Here is a 20,902-nt window from a genome sequence, read left to right as displayed (position 1 = left end):
CTACTGTGGAAGATTTCGTCCTGTTTATGTAAGGGTAATATTTGACTTTTTAAATTATTTAGTGTTTTTTTTTAATGTTTTTTTCATGTGTCTATAGCTACAATGCAATCAGGTACTGTCTTTTCACATAAGAAAAAAATAAAAGTACAGCAAAATCGATTGTTTTCGTGGCATGGTTGCACGATGTTAATATCGTAATCAACCAATAGGTGGCGGTAAGTAGAAAAATAGACCACGGGCTGAATGACAGAAGAAGACCTTTGGCGTTTTATCTTCCGGTTTGTCAACATGGCCCAAGGTTCGCAGAAGTTTAAAGCCCAACGTCCTGGAGCCCCGAAAAAGCAACAACAAAACAAACAGAAGGGCCCAAAGAAAGGAGGTATGAATGTCATATTTTACCAGTTAGCAGCTGGAACAAAAGACAAAAAGTGAAACAATTAATGGTTGAATGTCACCTGCACGTGGGTCTGTTGACACCTTTCGTACTAACTACTTTCCCAAACAATTTCCAACCTAAAATGTCTTGATTTGTTCACAGTTCCCTGGAAAAGGTTTATATTGGGGAATAACCTTTTGCGGGGAGGTACAGAAGCATCTGCCCATTCGGCCGGATCATGTATTAGACGGAGTGGCAGATGTCCCCCTGAGTAAATCATTATTTTTTTACAATGCGTAAGGAATTCCTGTAACCACTGAATGTGACGTCATTTGGAAACGCTTTAGACTGGCCTTCGTTTCGTTTTGTTGCATTTCAAATTACTGAAATTTCGATGGTTGATGAAGGGATTCTCCAATCCTATTTAAAAGTAGTGTTTTTTTTTTTTTTGTCCACGACAAAACTCACTCACAACCGTTGTTTTAGTGCTTATTTACAGAAAACGAAACATGGTCCAAGTGTTTTTTTGGTCTATTCATTCTTCCAGGCTGTTTAAAAATTGTGTCCTGAGTAAAGGAACATTCTTTTTTCTCTTAAAGGGAGGATCATTGCACCCAAGAAGACACAAGTTATTCAACAACAAAAACTCAAGAAGGTAAGACGTTTCTCGCAGCTCTCATTTATAACCATACCAATAATCGTGTACTCTATCTTGATGATGCAATAGAAATAATTCCACTAAAATATGCTTTTATTGAACTATAATCAATCTTCAATATATCTGCAAACTCAAATCCATTGGTATAATTGTAGTGAGACACTCACACTATTGATTTTCATGTAATGTTTTACAGCTGTGGCCATATGTGTTCTTTCACCCCCAAAATTACTGGGAATACCATTTTACAACTGCATTAAGTTTGTGATCTGGAGGCTACCACACATTATGATGTAACTACTAATTTGGGATTCTATGAAGAGAACTCCATCGTTTGTATTTAGGCCATATTTAATTCTGCACACTTGTGTTGTAGTTAAGACTTACAGTGTGGGTGATTTACATTTAGTCAGAAGCTGGTGTGTTTATGAGACCAAACTGAATAGGGCACTCCTTTTTTATCATGAAGGATATATGATTTATCTCGCTCATGAACTTTAAACACATTCAAACTTACTAAAAGACACACAGTATTTCCTTAGCGCCTGTGCTCCTTCTCAAAAAGTAAGCTTGCTTCAAGCTGTTTGTCAGTCCCACTGTAAAACAGAAAAATATAAAAGTGAATTAAACATCGAACACGACAATGGTCAGCCAAACTGTATAATTTTGTCTAAAGAAAGTATGTTAGTGTACTACTAACAATTATTATATTTAAATAACTATTGTCTATGTGTGCCCTGCAACCTGGCTGGCAACCAGTTCAAGGTGCACCCTGCCTACCACCCTACGGCAGCACGATAAGACCAAAGTAACATTGCTTTGTTAGTGTAGCAACAGTATGTGACCTACCACTTATTGCACATGCATCTTTGTTTTCCTCCTAAATATCTGGTTTTGCCTTTTGTGCACTTTTATTATGTTATTTATATCTTGAGATTCCCCCCCAGATTCCCCCCCCCCCCCCTCCATATTGAATTAAATGGTGAATTCAACCATCATCTCAAGTTTGTGAGCCATTTGTTGTTTTCCCAAAAGGGTCTGGAAGTTGCCATCAGGAACAAGATTGAACATGATGTGACCCACAAGGCAAGCTTAACTCTACACAAGCCCCTCAGCGTGGTCAAAGGTGCTGAAAAAAGCCACCCTGGAGCCCCTCGGCCAGGAAGCAGTTCCAAATAGGACATGATACAATGGACAAAGAATAACATTAAGACTCTACAGGGAGCACAAATCTTCAAAGTTGTTAAGTCCCCAAGTATTACATCTTTACAATGATGTGTTTTTGTTGCTCTTGTTTCAGTTTTTTGTTCTTTTCAGCTATAAAAAGAATAACTTGTGAGATTTTGTAGTGGTGAAAATACTTGACTTGAAACTGTAAATCTGGAAAATGTATCTATTCATTTAAAAACGACATAATTTTTAAAGTAAGCAATAGTTATGACCTGAAAACCCAGAATGTCCGAGAGAGAGAGGGTGCCCACAGTCTTATAGTAACAAAATAATTGTCATTAAACATGTAATACATTAACAAACATTTAATTGCTTGTTGTGTCATTTCCTGTCAATGGTTTTCAATAATTATCGCTCCAACTAAGCACACAATCGCTCTGCATAGTTTGCTGTTGAACTACAACACTGGTTGACTCTAATCACTTACTTTTTGCGAGCGTATTCAGTTACCCATGCATTTATTTTCTGTAGTCGCTATTCTGATTAGTGTCAGAGATGAGTTGAAGCAGTGACCAGGGATCAGGTTCACTATGGGCCGGTTAACACTCCTTCTTTAGTCATAGCAAGAAACATAAACTTGCTATCATACAAACTTGGATGTATAGTACTGTACTCTTTAGTGGCTATATGCATAATAAATCAAAACTTAAGTCACGCCCTTTCAAATATTTCACGGAGGCTGAAAAACGATCAAATAGAATGATAATTTTCTGCTTGAATATTTAATACACAGCAGTAAAACTGTACTGTAGTACTGTATAATTTTCAGAATCTGTCATGATGGTTTCATTGCCACCTGGTGGTGTACATGGGTCATAACATTCACCACTGCATTGTATTATCGCCATGAACTCAGATGGAAATCTCCAGGGGACCACCAATGTCCTTCAGTGTGTGGGGCAAACGCCCCTTCAACCCTCCTTTATACAGCCCCTGTCAAAAACAATGCAATTACTACTCTCAGAGGATGTTCATTTAGTTCTTTATTTGTGGGAAAAGGTAAAATCACAGACATGACACAAAACTTAAGTCACCCAAAATAGCAACTACTGGCTTTATGGGGCACTAAGGAAAATCAAGGAAAATGTGGTAGGAATGCACATTTTTAGACCAAGCCGATGGAACCCCCCCCCCCTCAATTAATGGAAATAAATTACATGTCATGTCTCATCTGCTATTCGTCTACAAAATTAAGCGAATGAACATCCCAAGAGTGGTCATTCAGGTTTTTTTACCAGAAGAGTTAACACAACTGCTCAACACATTTTTTTTTTTACAACATTTTGTATGTAAACTTTTCTAGATGATCCGATTTTTCCTGCTGATTCGAAATGTACCCTTATTTTTTGTCTTGAAAATGAGGTTTCCACAATAATAACATGCAATACAGTATTTATGAATTAAGGGTTAGGTTTAGCAACAGGTGGATTATTTTTCTAAAACGTCATAGATATAAATGCCAATGCATGGTAAAATCAATTTTGCTGTGTTTTATAGTGCACACTTAAAAACAACAACAAACATAGCCCCAAAACCTGACGTGCACAAAGAAAAAGTAGACATCAGTGGCTGTAATACGTTTAGGGAAAAATAAAGCTATCTCTAATGAAAATTTGCAGTTGACTAGTGTACGGCTTTAACATTCTCGCTCTAGTTTGCTTTAGACACACAATGCTCTCATGTGGCTTTGTAAACTACCCCCCCGCTAAAATACACAATGCTCACTCATGGCCAGTGCCTTCACAATTAATCATTTCTCATCACTGCAGTTCAGATGGATTTTTCCCAAGTAAACAAGCATATGCCTTAAATATCAGGAGTGAGATTGCATGATTTCTTTATTTCTTCCATGCATGACCCAGTATGGTTCCAAGCATCTTTCTTCTGTGTTAGTGGACTGTGACACGAATCTCCTTGAATCTCCATGATGGCAAATTGTGTGTGCACTCTGTTGCGCTGTTAAAAATACTCTGGCAGCAGCTCTCACACGAGCAAAAAAAAAAAAAAAAAGAAGGGCTAGAATATGGCAAAACATATTGTACAGTATAAAAAGTCTTCTCAGGATGCTAAATGGAGCTTTACCACCTCACAATACAAAACATCAAACAACATTTTTATAAAAATCTCAACAAATTAGAAAAATATAGTATTCTACAGGCCCATACTCTCATAAATGCAGTTGCGGTACATTAGCAGTCTGTTTCGGCTTACTTAGGTTATTGCCAGTCGTCATCTTTTATACTTTTAGTTATCTATCTATCTACTTTTCCAAGGCCGACACCCTCATGACCTTCAGTCTGCTCTCCTCTTAAATCATTGGCATAAAAGCAATGAGAAACCATTCTCCCCTTAAAAGAAAGATCAAAACAACAACCTTTTTTTGAGAGCCAGACACAGCATTGTAATTTTGAAATACACCTTTAATAGGTTTAGAGCATAGTTGTCAAATCCAAGGACTGAGGGCCACAACCGGCCTGCCATATCACGTTACATGGCCCAAAATCAAAAAAGTCTACTTTATCAAAAAATCTGTACTGACATTGAAATTTTGCTTAACATTTAACCCCAACCTGGCTCCGTGTGATTTTTTTTCCCTCTACAACAAGCTTTACTGTGTCATCAAATTGACTAATTTCAAAGACATGTTTGACATCAAGATTGCACTAACAACAGAACTGCGCAGAATACTCAAAGTATCCTTGTAGTAGTGCCTGAAGGTGGGCAGAGAAGGCTGGGAAAGAAATCACTTTGAAAAGGAACACTTAGTTTGAATGTGAAATATATCTTTTATGACACCAGTCCTAGAACTTTGCCCACACATACAGTTAAATATTTGTGTGCCACAATTTTACATAACTTTGGATTTCAAATTCGGTTTATTGCTAACAATAGCCATTAAATAATTTCATTTGTGTATGTGATGAGTTGACTATGAATTTACCATGAAACCATAACTGTGACAAATGTGACAATTGACTCATTTGATTTGGAGTGTGTTAATATTTTGTCATGCTGCATGGCTTATTTTATTATTGGCTTTTTTTTAAGGTGACTCACTGTTGGACATTTCTTGGCTTTCAATGCACAAGAAGGAGAAAGGCTAGTTGGGCACAAACTGAACAATGAATCCAAATTATGACGCAACTACAGTGTATTGCCTCCCCCCCGCCATCCCCCTTCACGGCTCCAGTCCGAGGTTCGTTTTAAACCTGAAGTGGCTCAAGTGGGGAGGTGCGTGCGCGCCCTCGGAAGACGCATCCCAAATACATACAAATTAAACTACTTTGTGAGAAAGGAGAGAAAGGGATCTAAGATTTGAAGGTAAGCGCTGATATTCCCCTCAGAATGTAAGACGAAACAACAAAAGTACGCATAGTGACATTTCTTTTAGCGAGCATGCTGTAATATACAAAAGTCAGAACTCTTGTTTGTATGCCTGGAACTGCGAGGCGCATTCCTGCCGCAAACAGCTGGAGAACCTTTAAAGCCACTAGTGCGAAAGTTGGGCGTAAACAGCCATATAGAAGGACTTTCTTTCTTTCTTTTTTATTTTAAGATTTTAACCAATTGTTTCCATTTATCTCAAGTTTTATCGAGGATGGGGATGAGAATCAACGCCGTTCTCTTTCTTGCTACACTCTGTTTTACAAGTAAGATGGACTTTATATTCTATATTTTCAACTGATGTGCGGATATTTTCTTGTGTTTTTCGTCTTGTTGCTGTACATGGGGCGTAAACGCACATGCATGCACCGTACATCAATGTTTTATTTCAATAGGGATCATTTGCTCCTTATTTCCTTATCCTCGGAATTATTTTTTGGTTAGATGTTTGGACTGGGCAAAGAACGAATTTCATCAAAGGAACACTTATGCGGACATCAGTAACATTAAAACTCCTCCACAATGTATTAAATAATTGGGGATCATATTGATCAGAGATTACCTTTCATCCAAAACTACATCCAAGATCAGTATAAAAACAGCAGTTAACCAAGGATGGCAATGTGCAGTTTTGAATGATCTGTCAAAGAGGTACTACGCATTTAATTACCAGAACAGTATGGTGGAATAATAATCATAAACAATAAAAAACATCCATGTGTTTATTATTGCGGATGTAGTTTGATGTAGTTTATGACTGCATTGCATCGTAACCGAGATGATTTGTAGGTTTTGTTCTTCAGCAATATCCTTCTCCAGCAATATCAGCTTGAACAATGAGGCTATTAAAAATAAACGCCCAGCACTGCAATATTATCTTTGCCGAGGAACATTCTGGGCTGCAGCTTTTCCGTGAAATTGTGTTGGATGTTGCAGGTAAACTATAATGAAAAAGTCCAGTGAGCGTGTGCAGAAATGGCTGTGTGGTGTTTCCTCAATTTCTTCACTTTTCATAGTAGCGAAATGCATTGACCTGGTTGTATATGGTGTCCATTAACTTAAAATATCTCTACCTAGAGGCAGATGGGTGCCCTTAATAATTTACCAATGGTCCTTTCAACCTATAATCAAGGAAGCAGAAATCTGATCTGAAGAAAGGATGACTGACTTGCTTTATTTTACGGAGACTCTTGTTTTTTTTAACATAAATAAGTTGTTTTGGTTGAAATCATATATCTCTACAAACTGACATCTGCTCCACAACCATTCATCTGACAAAGATGTTGTAGGCCCATGACAGAAACCAGAGTAACACATTGTACTCAAGACAACGATACCCTCAAGTCATGGTCTCAATTATTTAAATGATGGAATCCATGTTTGTATCTTCCAGCATGTTGTTTTTGATGTGTCGTGGCACAGTGCACAAACATTCAAATCTTGCCATTTTAATGCAGACAATTTTAATACGTTTGCAATGAACACGTTGAATGCATTTCATCGTATAAACTATTGTGTCAATTTTAAGGGCAACATTTTTTCCCACAATAATTGAAGCAAATTTTGTTCATAATGGGATGCAACTATATTTACACTAACATTCCGTATTATGCATTTGCAAAACCTAAGAGGTCCCGCTTTCGTATCTCAGCTCAGGCTCAGTTCAGCACAGCATGCGAATTAAACAAATTACATGCTATATTTTAATTTCATGATACCCATCAATTTATTGGAGTACACTTTTACACCACTTAAACTCAATCATGACCCTGACTATGATGAGCGCAAAAAATAAATTAAATTAAATAAATGGAAGAATGAATGCATGAAACGTGTTGTTGCTGTGTTGCGATTCTTCAGGCAGCAGAGCAGAGAGTGCTGAGGAGCGGCTGGTTAATTTCTTGTTAGGTCCTGAACGCTACAACAAACTGATCAGACCGGCTGTCAATAAGAGCCAACAGGTCACCATCTCTATTCGAGTGTCACTATCTCAGCTCATCAGTGTGGTGAGTATAACCATCATCATTGTCATTGTCTTACTCAAGTTAGATTTCAAATACAATTGCCAGTGGTCAAGCACCATTCGATATATTTTATTACAGCCTGGCATACAGAATAACTGACTGACTAATGACGCAGATGATTTCATGAACTTCATTTTATTATCTTCAGATATGGTAGTTGTTTTATAGCCTGAGAAGTACAGAAGCCATCAAAATGTTTCCTTATCTTAACTCAGGATTTTGGATGTGATCCTTTAGTAAGGACTTAATTGACCGAATCCACCTCTTAATTCCCCCACTATCACATTGTAATTTTACAAAACGATATACAAAAATAAAATATAGAGACAGAAGAGACGGAGGCATTTTGCGTACGGCCATTTACTGTTGCACCAGATCGCTACAAAAATATCTTCCCTATATTTTAGCCAGAACAAAAACAACTCCACAAGAAAACATGCTGCTTTAAATATTTCTTAATCTGTTGTTATTTATTAAATCCACTTAAACATTTTTAAATGAGGCCTCAGGGCATGAATACAAATATTCAACTGACCAACCCACAGAGCTGAAGAAAACACTTTTCTTTGTAGCTTTTATACAATCCATTGCAACCTCCCATACAACTCTTCGCAACTAATATTGAATTTCATCATTGATCATCGTGTTGATTTGATTTAATGGACCCAAATTTTACAAGGCATTTTGATGGTTAATTGTAACAACTATTCATCATTGAGAGGGTAATACGGGACTGTTGTTCTCTTGCAGAATGAGCGAGAGCAAATAATGACGACCAACTTGTGGCTGTCTCAGGTAAATGCAACTCATTGTGCACCAGTATTTCATTACATGAAAGGGATGAAATTTGATTTGGTTGACTAAAGCATCTTTCCACAGGAGTGGAATGACTATAGGCTGAGATGGGACCCAGAGAAATTTGAAGGCATAAAGAAACTTCGAATACCCTCCAAACTCCTCTGGCTTCCTGACATTGTGCTGTACAACAAGTGAGTGTGAGGATGTTATATATTCATTTATGTTTTCAAATTGAACAAAGGGCAGAATGGTTGGCTGGTGGCTACTGCCTCTGCCTCACATTTCGAATGGTTCCAAATACCGTCGCTTCCTCACACATGCGTTTGGTTAATTGAAGGCACAAATCTAATAGGTGTGAATGGGTGTTTGTCTCAATGTAAATTGTGATGCGTACTCCAACTCTCACCTGGTGTCAGCTAGGCTAGCCTTCAGCTAACCTTAATGAAAAATATCAGTATGGAAAATTATGAAGAAAAAAATGTGATGTGGTTACGTACCAAAAAAGAGCTCATTACATTTTGGTGCAAAAATGGTACACATGTATCATAAAACTCAATCTACAAATATATCATAGACAATCAACAATTAACTGGATTTGTGTTTGTTCCTAGATTATTTCTTTTTGTCCCATCACTATGTTACTAATCCTTACCCTTCACTGCCCCACAGTGCGGATGGTGTGTATGAAGTGTCCTTCTATTGCAACACTGTGGTCTCCAACACGGGGGACATTGTTTGGCTCCCCCCGGCCATCTACAAATCAGCCTGTGCCATTGAGGTGCAGAACTTTCCCTTCGACCAGCAGAACTGCACCCTCAAGTTTCGCTCCTGGACGTACGATCACACAGAAGTTGACCTGATTCTCACCAGTGACTTCGCCAGCCGTGATGACTTCAAACCCAGTGGAGAGTGGGATATCGTCTCACTCCCAGGACGGAAAAATGAGGACCCGAATGACATCACTTACCTTGACATCACCTATGATTTTGTTATCAAGAGAAAGCCGTTGTTTTATACCATTAATATGATCATCCCTTGTGTGCTGATCACCTCTCTGGCTATTCTTGTGTTTTACCTGCCGTCAGACTGTGGCGAGAAGATGACGTTGTGCATCTCAGTGCTGCTGGCACTCACTGTGTTCCTGTTACTTATTTCAAAGATTGTACCGCCCACCTCCCTTGCAGTACCTCTCATTGGTGAGTTCTATTTTCATTCACATGTGCACAATAAGTGAGAACATACGTTTGGATGTTTTTATTTTTACAATACAAGACTGGGGTTCAGGAACAGCACCATGTTCCAAGTCATAAAGTAAAATTTAGTAAGTTATACTTGCAATTGTGGAAGTGACGTGCACTTTTTCTGTTTCTTAATTAGGGTGCATTAAAAATTTAAATCTAACCCCTCAAAGGGCATTTACGAACGGACCCTCCGTATAAAAACTTTTGAAATTAGATTTTAAATTCAGTGAACTCTGGAAGAGCTGATTGTTTGTAATGAGATGAAACAATGAATATAAACTTAGATGACACAAAATAAGTTATTTTTGCAACATGGGGGTCAGACACACAACATACTATAATTTGTGTTGAGGAAATTGCTGTAAACTAGTTCGGCTTATAATTAATTTTTCCATTTGACGTTGAATCAGTTCAGAGTCCAATTTTCTTTCAATTATGGATTTGGGTTCATTGTTCACATTATACTTTATTCTCAAGGCATATGACTGCATTGTGTAATTAGTCAAACATTTCAACTGGTATGATTGGTTCATTGATATATTTGCAGTGTGTGGAAGTGTACCCTTCCTTTTCATAGCATGGTACATATTACAACAAAAATTCAACTCAAAGGAGTTATTGAATATAGTGGTGAATGTAGTAAGACATCATCATGTATTTAAGTCAGTAGTCTTGCAGGAAATCAGGTCATGAAATACATTACAGCTTGGCTGCTTGAAAATAGAAAGGACCAATAATGCGTAGCTCATTTTTATGCATGACTTTTAATGTGAAGTTGGAAAAAATGGAGATGTTACATTCTGTTTTGGGAATTCTGTGTGAATATTATTCCTGGTTATGGCTCTTCTTCCGTTTTAGGTAAATACCTGATGTTCACCATGGTGCTAGTCACGTTCTCTATTGTGACCTCCGTGTGTGTTCTGAACGTCCATCACCGCTCACCGTCCACTCACCATATGCCTGAATGGGTGAACCGCCTCTTTCTAGTACAACTTCCTACTTTGCTTCTTATGAGGCGTCCAGGTGCGACTAAAGTCCGTGACAAGCTCAGGCGGAAGTATGGTGACCGCAATGCGGCTAGAAAAAGTTCTTCTCAGACTGCAACTGATAAACATCGTTTCTCAAATATAAGACTTGGTGGGATTCAAGAAAATTCCGACTCATTCTATGTGAATGCGGACTGGGCCCACAAGTATTGTTGGAGGGTGGGAGACATCCCGGATGCAAGTGGTGGATGTTCAGACACCCCGGGGCCTTTGCGCTCTCAATGGAATGCTGACCTTGAGGAGGCAGTGGAAGGTGTGAAATACATCGCTGAGCACATGAAGACAGAAGAGGATGATGAAGGAGTAAGGGCAGTAATATTTTGAAAAAAAAAAAGATAAAAGTCAATGTATTGATTCAACTTGTGTATTTTTGGGAAATTAGGTAAAAATATAGACCCAAATATACAAAAGTACCAAAGTAAAAAGTTAAAAGCGCTTAGAGATAATACTTGTTTTGATAACTTGGAACAATAACAAGAAAAAAAACTTCACTGCACTCAAAGGGTTTTCTCTTTTCTATTAATATCATAGTGCGCATACTGAAAAGAAAGGTCCTGCTGGTAATCTTCACTTTTAAATATTGAAACAATTTCCTATAGCTCTGCTATACAGAAAATTATTATTCATATTATTATTATTATTATTATTATTATTATTATTTTTACACAATGCATAGAAAGTAAAGGTACCTGTTTTATAATGTAAGGGAAAATGTAAAAAAGTTGATGAAAAAATAAAATGTAAAGTACTGGTACCTGAAAAATCCATGTAGTGAAGAAGTATCTATATTATATAATGAATGCTAAATGAACGGTGCTTGATTTTTCTAATTAAAATCAACAGCATGAGGGCATGTAGATGATTGGTCTAAGTGTGCGCAAGGGTAGAGTTTTCTATCTTTTGGTATTTTTGTAGACGTGTACAGTTGGAAATGAACATTTGCTTTGTTGATTTCTACAATGATTCATAAAGTACGCTGTTGTCATATTTATGAACATAATACAATGACATCCACTACACATGTCTGTAGAGGTCAGAATCTGTTCTCCTGCATCGCCATCAAATCTACTAAAATAGTCATACACCATCTGCGCCACACCTTAAACCTGCTTTTAGCTTGTCTAAAATTTTTCTTACTTTTTTGCCACCAAATAGTCGGGTGCGCTGGGGGCACTTGAACAAAAACAACCTCCGTCTGGTGGAACAACCGAATTGTTACAGCTTGGTCTGTCAAATTTCCAAATACGCTTGCACCTGTACGAAAATCAAGATCTGCCCGTTTTTCCGCCCGAGCGCACATGCGCTCTTTACAAAAATAGAGCCCCATTTGTGCAACTTTAGACTCAAAAACTTTCACAAAGCTCCCTTGCTTAATAAATATTACAGAATCTTAATTGCATGTTAGTTTAGTGGATCTTGAACATTTGGTGCGCTGGTGCAGTCACAATCCCAGCAGCCATTAATAAAACACAAGCCTTTCCTTATAATTCAGCTTCAACACCCTAAAACACAGAAAACGTTATTGTGTGTATTGTTATTGTGTGTGTTGTGTTTCAGATAATAGAGGACTGGAAGTATGTAGCCATGGTGATAGACCGTTTGTTTTTGTGGATCTTCATCCTGGTGTGTGTGATTGGAACACTCGGGCTCTTCATGCAACCTCTGTTCCAAAGCTACAACACACCAACTGCTGATGATGCTGAGTAAGTCATGAACATGCCCTGAAACACATTCAAATTTATAGCAACAAACTACATACAGCAAAGACTACGCTTTCCTCTCATAGATGTTTGTTGGAAATTTCTGAAAAACACATAGGCCTATACATAAACTCAAACAAAATAGCTTGACTAGAAAGCACTCAAATAGCACAAAACAAAACCCTGATTCTTCATGCAGCAATTCCCCTAATCCGGTTAACACGGACGAAAAAACCAATTACATTAAATATATATATTTCTAAATTGTGTGTGATTTATGCAAGGTTCAGTATTAATTCCAGTTAGGTACTGTAGCTAATTGGCTGTAAACTTTATGGGAGGAGGATGCATGGCCCAAAGGATAAATGATACATTTTGGTACAGATTAATCTGGTATATGTGCAACCAACTTCCTTACAGAATAAAAACATTCCAGAACAAACTACCTGTAGAAACTTGAAATGATTGACATTTAATATGTTTCTTTTTACACAAAATGTCTTCAAGAGGTACCATAGACGACAATATCCAACACAATGTTTAAGCTTAGTTTGTATTTATTGTATTTGTATAAATAAATCCTATGCATGAATTTCTTTTGTCTGAAGACATGAGCAGTCAAAAAAAAAAAAAAAGTTTAGGAAGTTTGGGTTCAAACCAATCACGACTAGCATTGTTATGCTGGTTATTTTAACATATAAAGGAAGTCAGCTAAACAAGTTTTCAGCTTGGTCACATGACATTCTGCATATGGTGAACTGAATTTCACTGAATGCCATACATCGGTGGTTATAAAGGTTCGTATGTTGTCCTTATTAGTGTCGTGCGGTGAGGTTCTGAAAATGGTGGTATACCTAATAGAGTGTCCGAGTGATGTCACAAATCAAACAGACAATCAGAAAGTGGGGGTGAGGGCGGGTGTGGCACTTTTCACTTTCCGTGAAGCTTTGACCATGGTTTGATTTTCCCTAATGAAGAGGCCTGTGATTAGGTACACCTGAAAATGGCGGTGTACCTAATAGAGTGTCCAAATGACGTCACAGATCAAACAGCCAATCAGGTGAGGGTGAGGGAGGGTGTGGCACTTTTCACTTTCACTTAAGCTTTTTCCCCTATGAAGTGGCCTCATGGACACTTCAATAAGTACACCTCACGAGGTAAAAAAACAAACAAAAAAGAATAAATAAATAAAGGGTTAATTGCACAATAAAAGCACATTAAGGTGTATTCTCACACCTGGGATCAAACCCAATTCTTACCGAGCAAGAGCCCGTGTTACTAACCCAGTGTTTCCCAACCAGTGTGCCGCGAGAGATGTTCAGCTGTGCTGTGGAAAATTGTCCAACATTAAATACCGAGCGCATTGTAAACAGGATCGCCAAACCACAGGTCAGTTAGCGCAAGGCCTGGTCAGCCACTTGCTAATCGTGCATGCGTGGCAAATCGGAGAATCTTGAGATTTCATGTTGTGGCATCGGCACGTACTCAGTTTATGTGTGTGTTGCTGTTAGTGTTGGCTCGTGAGTGAACGATTCGTTCAAATGAACGATTTTCTTTTCAGTGAACGAGAGTGAACGAATCACTTCCTAAAGTGATTCGTTCTTTTTTCAGTTCATATGACTTCAACCAGTAGGTGTCGGTAATGCGCATTGAAGCTGGTGCCACCTCGCCTTAAATCAAAACGAAGAAGAAAAAGACGTAACTTCTTCACGAACGATTCGTGAATTGCATTTCCCGTTGACTAACTGAACGGATCTGTGAGTGAACGAGTCAGTGATTTGCATTTCCAGTTCATCGCGAGAACGGATCAGTGAGGGAGCGAATCCTGACTTTCCCATTCGTGAACGAGTCAATGGGGAACTGCCTTCCCGTGCATCAACGGATCAGTCAGTGAACGTGTTGCATCTCCTGGCGTGAACTATGTAAGCCAGAATGTAGATTTACGATTTGACAAGGAAGGAAAGAACCACTCACTGAAACACCACTTCTTTTATGCACGTTTTCTCCAAGCTAACGGCTAACTTTATTGCATGAAGGGATGCGCCGTTATGCAACAACGGGAAGATTATGCTTCTCTTTGGGTAATCTCGATTTTATACTAACACTTGTAGTAGTTTTTAAATAACGTGTATGCATATATACACCTAAATATTGTTATCCAATATATCTACTGCAATTTCACATTAGATTGCTGGTTTGAAATTTACTTTTAATATTATTATTATTTTCAAATAAACATTTATGTTAAAACTTGTCTGGTGTTTTATTCCTTGGTTTTTTTATTCGCCAATTAAAACATAAAAATCAGACATTTGGTTAACTGCTTTATATGACAATATGTGTAGGTATACCTCATGGACACTTCAATAGGTACACTATATCTCATGGACACTTCAATAGGTACACGACACGAGGTAAAAAAAAAAGAATAAATAAATAAAGGGTTTACTGCACGTCAATGTACATTCTCACACCTGGGATTGAACCAAGTTCTTAGCGAGCAAAAGCCCATGTCATTATCCAGTCGGCTATTTCGACCTGGAAGCCTTTGGTCGCCTGCACTGTTTTGTACTAGTGATGTGCATTCCAGTTAATCTAGAATCGGTTCACTCAAAATATTTGTTCAAAAGAATTGTTCACCAAATCGTTCACTACACTTTCATATTTATTTATTCTTTTTTCTTTTTTTTTACCTCGTGTAGTGTACCTATTGTAGTGTCCATGAGGTGTACCTAATCACAGGCCACTTAGGGAAAAAGCTTAAGTGAAACTGAAAAGTGCCACTCCTGCCCTTACCCCCACCTTCTGATTGGCTGGTTGATCTGTGACGTCACTCGGACACTCTATTAGGTACACCGCCATTTTCAAGTGTACCTCATAACAGGCCACTTTATTAGGGAAATATCATGGTCAAAGGTCACAGGTGTCAAGCTTTAGTCCTCGGGGCCGCATTCCAACATGTTTTCCAAGTGATCCTCGTTAAGCGCACCTGCGTGAAAAGTTTTTGGTCACTTTCACGTTCTGCAGGAGCTAAAACTTTTCACGCAGGTGCACTTAACGAGGGAATCACACGGACACTCCATTAAGTACACCGCCATTTTCAAGTGTACCTAATAATAGGCCACTTTATTAGGGAAATAGCATGGTCAAAGGTCACAGGTGTCAAGCTCTAGTCCTCGGGGCCGCATTCTAACATGTTTTCCAAGAGTCCCTCGTTAAGTGCACCTGCGTGAAAAGTTTTTGGTCATTTTCACGTTCTACAGGAGGTAAAACTTTTCACGCAGGTGCACTTAACGAGGGAATCGCACGGACACTCCATTAAGTACACCGCCATTTTCAAGTGTACCTAATAACAGGCCACTTTATTAGGGAAATATGGTCAATCACTGGAATGCACATCACTAGTATAAAACAGTGCAGACAACTACTGGCTTCCAGGTTGAAATAGCCGACTGGATAATGACATGGGCTCTTGTTCGGTAAGAGCTTGGTTCGATCCATGTGTGAGAATGTACATAGATGTGAAATTAATCCTTTATTTATTTATTCTTTTTTTTTAACCTCATGCAGTGTACCTATTTAAGTGTCCATGAGGTGTACCTACACATATTGTCATATAAAGCAGTTAACCAAATGTCTGATTTTCATGTTTTAATTGGCGAATAAAAAAACCAAGGAATAAAACACCAGACAAGTTTTAACATAAATGTTTATTTGAAAATAACAATAATATTAAAAGTAAATTTCAAACCAGCAATCTAATGTGAAATTGCAGTAGATATATTGGATAACAATATTTAGGCGTATATACGCATACACGTTATTTAAAAACTACTACAAGTGTTATAAAATCAAGATTACTCAAAGAGAAGCATAATCTCCCCATTGTTACATAACGGCGCATCCCTTCATGCAATAAAGTTAGCCGTTAGCTTGGAGAAAAGGTGCATAAAAGGAGTGGTGTTTCAGTCAGTGGTTCTTTCTTTCCTTGGCAAATCGTAAATCTACATTCTGGCTTACAGAGTTCACGCCAGGAGACGCAACACGTTCACTGATCCGTTGATGCACGGGAGGGCAGTTCACCCATTAACTCGCTCGAGAACGGGAAAGTCAGGATTCGTTCCCTCACTGATCCGTTCTCGCGATGAACTGGAAATGCAAATCACTCACTGATTCGTTCACTCACAGATCCGTTCAGTTGGCGAACGGGAAATGCAATTCACGACTCGTTCGTGAACGGGAAGTTACGTCATTTTCTTCTTCATTTAGGAAGTGATTCGTTCACTCTCGTTCACTGAAATAAAATTCGTTCTTTTGAACGAACCGTTCACTCACGAGCCAACACTATTATGTACTTACCCAACGCGCGTTCAACAGTACTGAACGGATAAGCGTGACTCGAAGTGAAAGCGGGGTGACCGCTGCGCTTGCCACGTTTGGCGAGTGGCTCCGTCGCTGCGCTCCAACACTTCAGATTTAAGGTTCAACACTCCACCTCTGCGAGATGTGCTCAGCACGAATGCACTCACGCTTGTCAAACTTCTCCCCGCAGCGCTATCCGCATTGCATTGCGCGCTTCTCTCAACAGGGTAAAAAAATGAGGTGGTAACTTCTTAGAAGTTTAGCAAGGTTTTTTTTTCTTTTCTGTTATTTATTTGTCTAGGCTGTTCTAAAACAGCTGGAGAACCTTTTTTCGTAGCCTCCGTAAGGTCTCTTTTCAAAGCCTTTTGTTTATCTAAAGAAACACGACATTACTGACAGATGATAAAAACACAAGATATTATATACACCAGCTTAACTGCAGAAATTAGTTAGAAATTATAGCCACAGTGTTTGAACACTTAAACAATGACAACATTGGCGGCCGTGTGATTACGCAATCCTCAGAGGACGCTAGACAGGAAGTTGGCTCCTCCGAGCGAATCGTCTTCGGTTTTAAAATAACTATAACAATTCAGCAATTTTGGTTCAAAATGATACAAAACTATTGAAATTAAAAGGAAAATGACTTTATAATCAAAACAATTGATTTTTTCTTCCCCTTTTTATGATGGCAGGCCTCCTTTGCCTCCTCTGATCGCACGTCCCTGGTCCTTATAAGATTAGACGTTTCCCTCTTCCGACACACCTAGTTCAAACGCTCAGGATCGTTATCAGGCCTCTTCAGAGCTTGCTGATGAGCTGATCGTTTGGATCAGGCGTCAAGTCAAATTCCTTGTTTGGCACGCTCAAACATGGCGAATAAAAACTCCTGAGTCTTGAATCTGCAGTGTATTGCCGACATTCTTTTCTTTGAGTTCATCTCTGCATTTAGGCAGGTGATTCGTGTAAAATATTGATTCAGCCTACTTCACAGAGTGAGCAGCAGAGCAGATACAACCTTAATCCTGAAGACAGATCCAATTCGTGATGGTTGCTTCTTCTTGTGTCCTATTCCAAGACCTACATCCCAATGTAAAATTAGAAGTTGCTGAGATCTGGATCTTGGTCATCTGAGGCTTAAAAAAAAAAAAAAAAAATCTCATTCAAATGTTCTTTACAAAGACAGATTCTTTTAGAGTTTTTTTGTGCATTTGTTCTGTAAACATGCACTGATAAAAATACTGACATGAAATTAGGCCTCAACTTGTAAGCAACAGCATTCAATGTGATAATACTTATGCAATACAATCATCAATAATACAGTAATAAGATTCTAACTCAACTTGGGTTTTTCTTTCCATAGGTATGGAGATTTCTAGGATGCAAGAATAAAATCGTCTCTCATTGACCAGAGCTGGCACACTATATATGCTATACCTATATATACTATACTTTTCTGATCTGCTATGTTGGTGGAAATTACACTTAAAGCACTGTTGTGCAATGGCAGCTGGATGAGTTTTCCCTTCCAGTGATATGGACAGCTTTGTACATACGGTACATATGTACATTATTTTAATTATATGTCATATATATGACAAATGTGAAAATAAGTCATAGTTTCTATATTGAAAGCTTCAAGGTAGAAACTATGACAAGGAAACTCTTTTGGCCTACCTTTTAATTTGACTAGACTGCACTTACACTACTCTACCACCTTAACAGGCTTCATGACTCAGTAAATTGTTACTTTGTTCTACTTTTTAACACAATGTAATTGTAGTCTTTTGAAATAGATGGTTAACTTTCATAATGTAGTGACTAAGTGTTAACTACAGCAGTTGTAACTTTCCCATTCATTCCTACTATGAACTTAGGTTTAACAAACACAAATGATTTAATGAGGTGTATGTTTTTGCTGTGGCACTACTGGCACAAAAAAAAATTATGTGGGAATTTATATTCTATCTGTTGTTCCATTGCCAGGCCTTGAAATATAAGATTAAAAAGAGGCATTAATTGTAATGTTGGATGTTATACAAATTTCACTACATGTTCTAAAATGTACTGTACAAAGTCTTGGCCACTTCCTTTGTTCTATACTCAACAGTGGATTCATTTTTACACTGTAAACCAGTAAATAGTAGGAGAGATAGCATTACACAACTATTACAAATCCCTCAAAATTTACTTTAGGGTAGGGTGCAAAGAATGCACAGATACAGGTATTTTAAAGTATGCTTCTTCTTCTAGTAGGCAATAACAAGGCTGTACAACTGCCTTGAACATCGTTGAATAGGTTTTGAGAAGTGAGTATCCAGTATAACTTGTTAACCCCCCCCAAAAAATAACAGTGTAATCACTGACGGTATGTTGAATAAAATTGATGTATGTACATGTTTTGACTGTGGTGTTTTCTTTAAAATGTGTTGATCTGAGAATGAGTGAAACTATTAATCTGACAAGAGAATGATTTCAATAATTACGCTTTTCCTCTGTTGCCGGAATAATAACTAACCAGGTCAGTACAAATGGACCTTCTCAGTCTGTCACTGATGGAGTCCCCTTTCGATGGCACCTGAAGGAAACACCCCATGCGTGTCTCACCCATGTTTGTTTGCATGGCTGAGTTCACCAGGCTCAAGCGTATAGGAGGAGGGGCTCCACATCCTCAGACGGAAAAAAAGGTTTGAACCTGACTAGATATATGCTTAAAATCAAACCAGGCTGCGATGTGCTATGAATAAATAAAATCACTTAGTCAATAAATCACTTAGCCCTTCTTCACAAGCGATTCTTCATTGCTGTGCTCTACTCCATTGTTTCATATTGGAGCACTGAGCACTTAAGTATAAAAAAACAAAACAAACAAACATATAAATTCACAATAAATCTACATTAATTAATATTTTACATTGTTGTTTTCAGCCACACGAACAAGAGGCTGCATTTGCTACAAAACACTACAAAATGACTTAGTCAATCAATTCATTTAATCAAATGACATACTGAACCCTACGTTGCTAAGTATTTTTGTATTTTGTATTTTTGCTTTTAACACACTGATGATACAGATCTGTTCAACATTGTAATTAACACTTTCTCATCTTTCATTCATCCCATCACAATGCCTCAGGCAGCACTCTACAATACAGATTAACATTCTCAGCCTTGTGTGAATGAACAGAGCTTTGCATTATGGTGGGCTGGTCTGGCTCCATGCTTGAGTTTCCTGACGTTACACTCACAAAGTGTGTCAGACGCCCCTGCAGTTGTCTGGACGACTTATTAAACAGCCTGCATGCACACGACTATCCCATCATAAACACTCAGTCAAACCTGGACACTTACCAAGGCCCCGCTCTCCTGGCCCTTTCCTGACCTTGCCTCCTTTTATCACACTTTGCTAAACTCAGAACACTGGAACAGAAGCTACAAATGTTTATGTGGTTTAGATCCAATTATGTGTCCCTTTGTTGTTGTGTGTGAGATCCAATATGACAGCAATGACCAGCTACTGTTACCAAATAATGGGACGTTAATCATGTGGCCATACTATGTTCAGTCATTGACATGATTGTAGTCCATAATCACATTAGAAAGAGAAGTAAAGTATGTTCCTGTCACAGTGCCCTCTCTGATGTGGTTAGTCCCACCTGGTCTCTTCGGCTGTGCTCATCCCGCCTAATAAATGCATCCTTGTTGCACCTTAAGATGGCGGTTCTCAACATTTATTGTGCCGATTTCCTTAACCTGTGTCTGGGTTGGTATTCTCAAAGACATATTAGGGCCCCCTTGACATTTGACTCTTTCAGTTTGGGAAACTGATGCTTTGTAATCAGCAGTGTTGGGAAAGTTCATTTTCTACATGAAGCCGTTTATAGTTCATTTCACAACTCATAGATCATTATTGAAAATTTATGAACTAAGTTCATCATTCAAAAAATGTAAAGTTCATAGTTCTTTTCTTCCCCCTATCCAGAAAAAGGTTGTTGCAAGCTGTTACCCTCTAGCATATTGGCATATTCTATTCTCACTAGTATCAAGGTGCTACCTTAAATCTTTGAGTGTTGTGTTTACATC

At 38.3% G+C, this 20,902-nt stretch overlaps 2 protein-coding genes across 2 annotated transcripts; both read left to right on the top strand.

Moving 5' to 3' along the window:
* Positions 1-230: 230 nt before the first annotated feature.
* Positions 231-2,573, top strand: c4h19orf53 (chromosome 4 C19orf53 homolog). The gene is made up of 3 exons (XM_088374752.1): positions 231-379; positions 976-1,031; positions 2,070-2,573. Exons 1-3 carry the CDS (start codon positions 244-246, stop codon positions 2,211-2,213), a joined length of 336 nt encoding a protein of 111 aa, XP_088230878.1. The 5' UTR covers positions 231-243; the 3' UTR covers positions 2,214-2,573.
* A 2,827-nt stretch (positions 2,574-5,400) lies between these two features.
* Positions 5,401-19,216, top strand: chrnb5a (cholinergic receptor, nicotinic, beta 5a). Its single transcript, XM_088373850.1, has 9 exons — positions 5,401-5,585; positions 5,852-5,914; positions 7,509-7,654; positions 8,423-8,467; positions 8,552-8,661; positions 9,140-9,666; positions 10,570-11,060; positions 12,315-12,460; positions 18,183-19,216. The coding sequence occupies exons 2-9, from the start codon at positions 5,863-5,865 to the stop codon at positions 18,196-18,198; spliced, it is 1,533 nt and encodes a 510-aa protein (XP_088229976.1). The 5' UTR covers positions 5,401-5,585; positions 5,852-5,862; the 3' UTR covers positions 18,199-19,216.
* Positions 19,217-20,902: the final 1,686 nt, after the last annotated feature.

The sequence above is a fragment of the Syngnathus floridae genome, chromosome 4 (genome assembly GCF_059516105.1).
Source record: "Syngnathus floridae isolate MCC-2025c chromosome 4, RoL_Sflo_1.0, whole genome shotgun sequence".
In the NCBI taxonomy this organism is placed as follows: domain Eukaryota; kingdom Metazoa; phylum Chordata; class Actinopteri; order Syngnathiformes; family Syngnathidae; genus Syngnathus; species Syngnathus floridae.
The sequence above is the reverse complement of the archived record's forward strand: the minus strand, read 5'-3'. Positions and strand labels throughout refer to the sequence as shown.

Excerpts from the sequence above, each read along its gene's own strand:
- c4h19orf53 (XM_088374752.1), top strand. The coding sequence starts at position 244 with ATGACAGAAGAAGACCTTTGGCGTTTTATCTTCCGGTTTGTCAACATG. Across the intron at positions 380-975 it reads GAAGGGCCCAAAGAAAGGAG|GGAGGATCATTGCACCCAAG; the intron begins GTATGAATGTCA and ends TTTCTCTTAAAG. Across the intron at positions 1,032-2,069 it reads AACAACAAAAACTCAAGAAG|GGTCTGGAAGTTGCCATCAG; the intron begins GTAAGACGTTTC and ends TTTTCCCAAAAG.
- chrnb5a (XM_088373850.1), top strand. The coding sequence starts at position 5,863 with ATGGGGATGAGAATCAACGCCGTTCTCTTTCTTGCTACACTCTGTTTT. Across the intron at positions 8,468-8,551 it reads CCAACTTGTGGCTGTCTCAG|GAGTGGAATGACTATAGGCT; the intron begins GTAAATGCAACT and ends ATCTTTCCACAG. Across the intron at positions 11,061-12,314 it reads CAGAAGAGGATGATGAAGGA|ATAATAGAGGACTGGAAGTA; the intron begins GTAAGGGCAGTA and ends GTTGTGTTTCAG.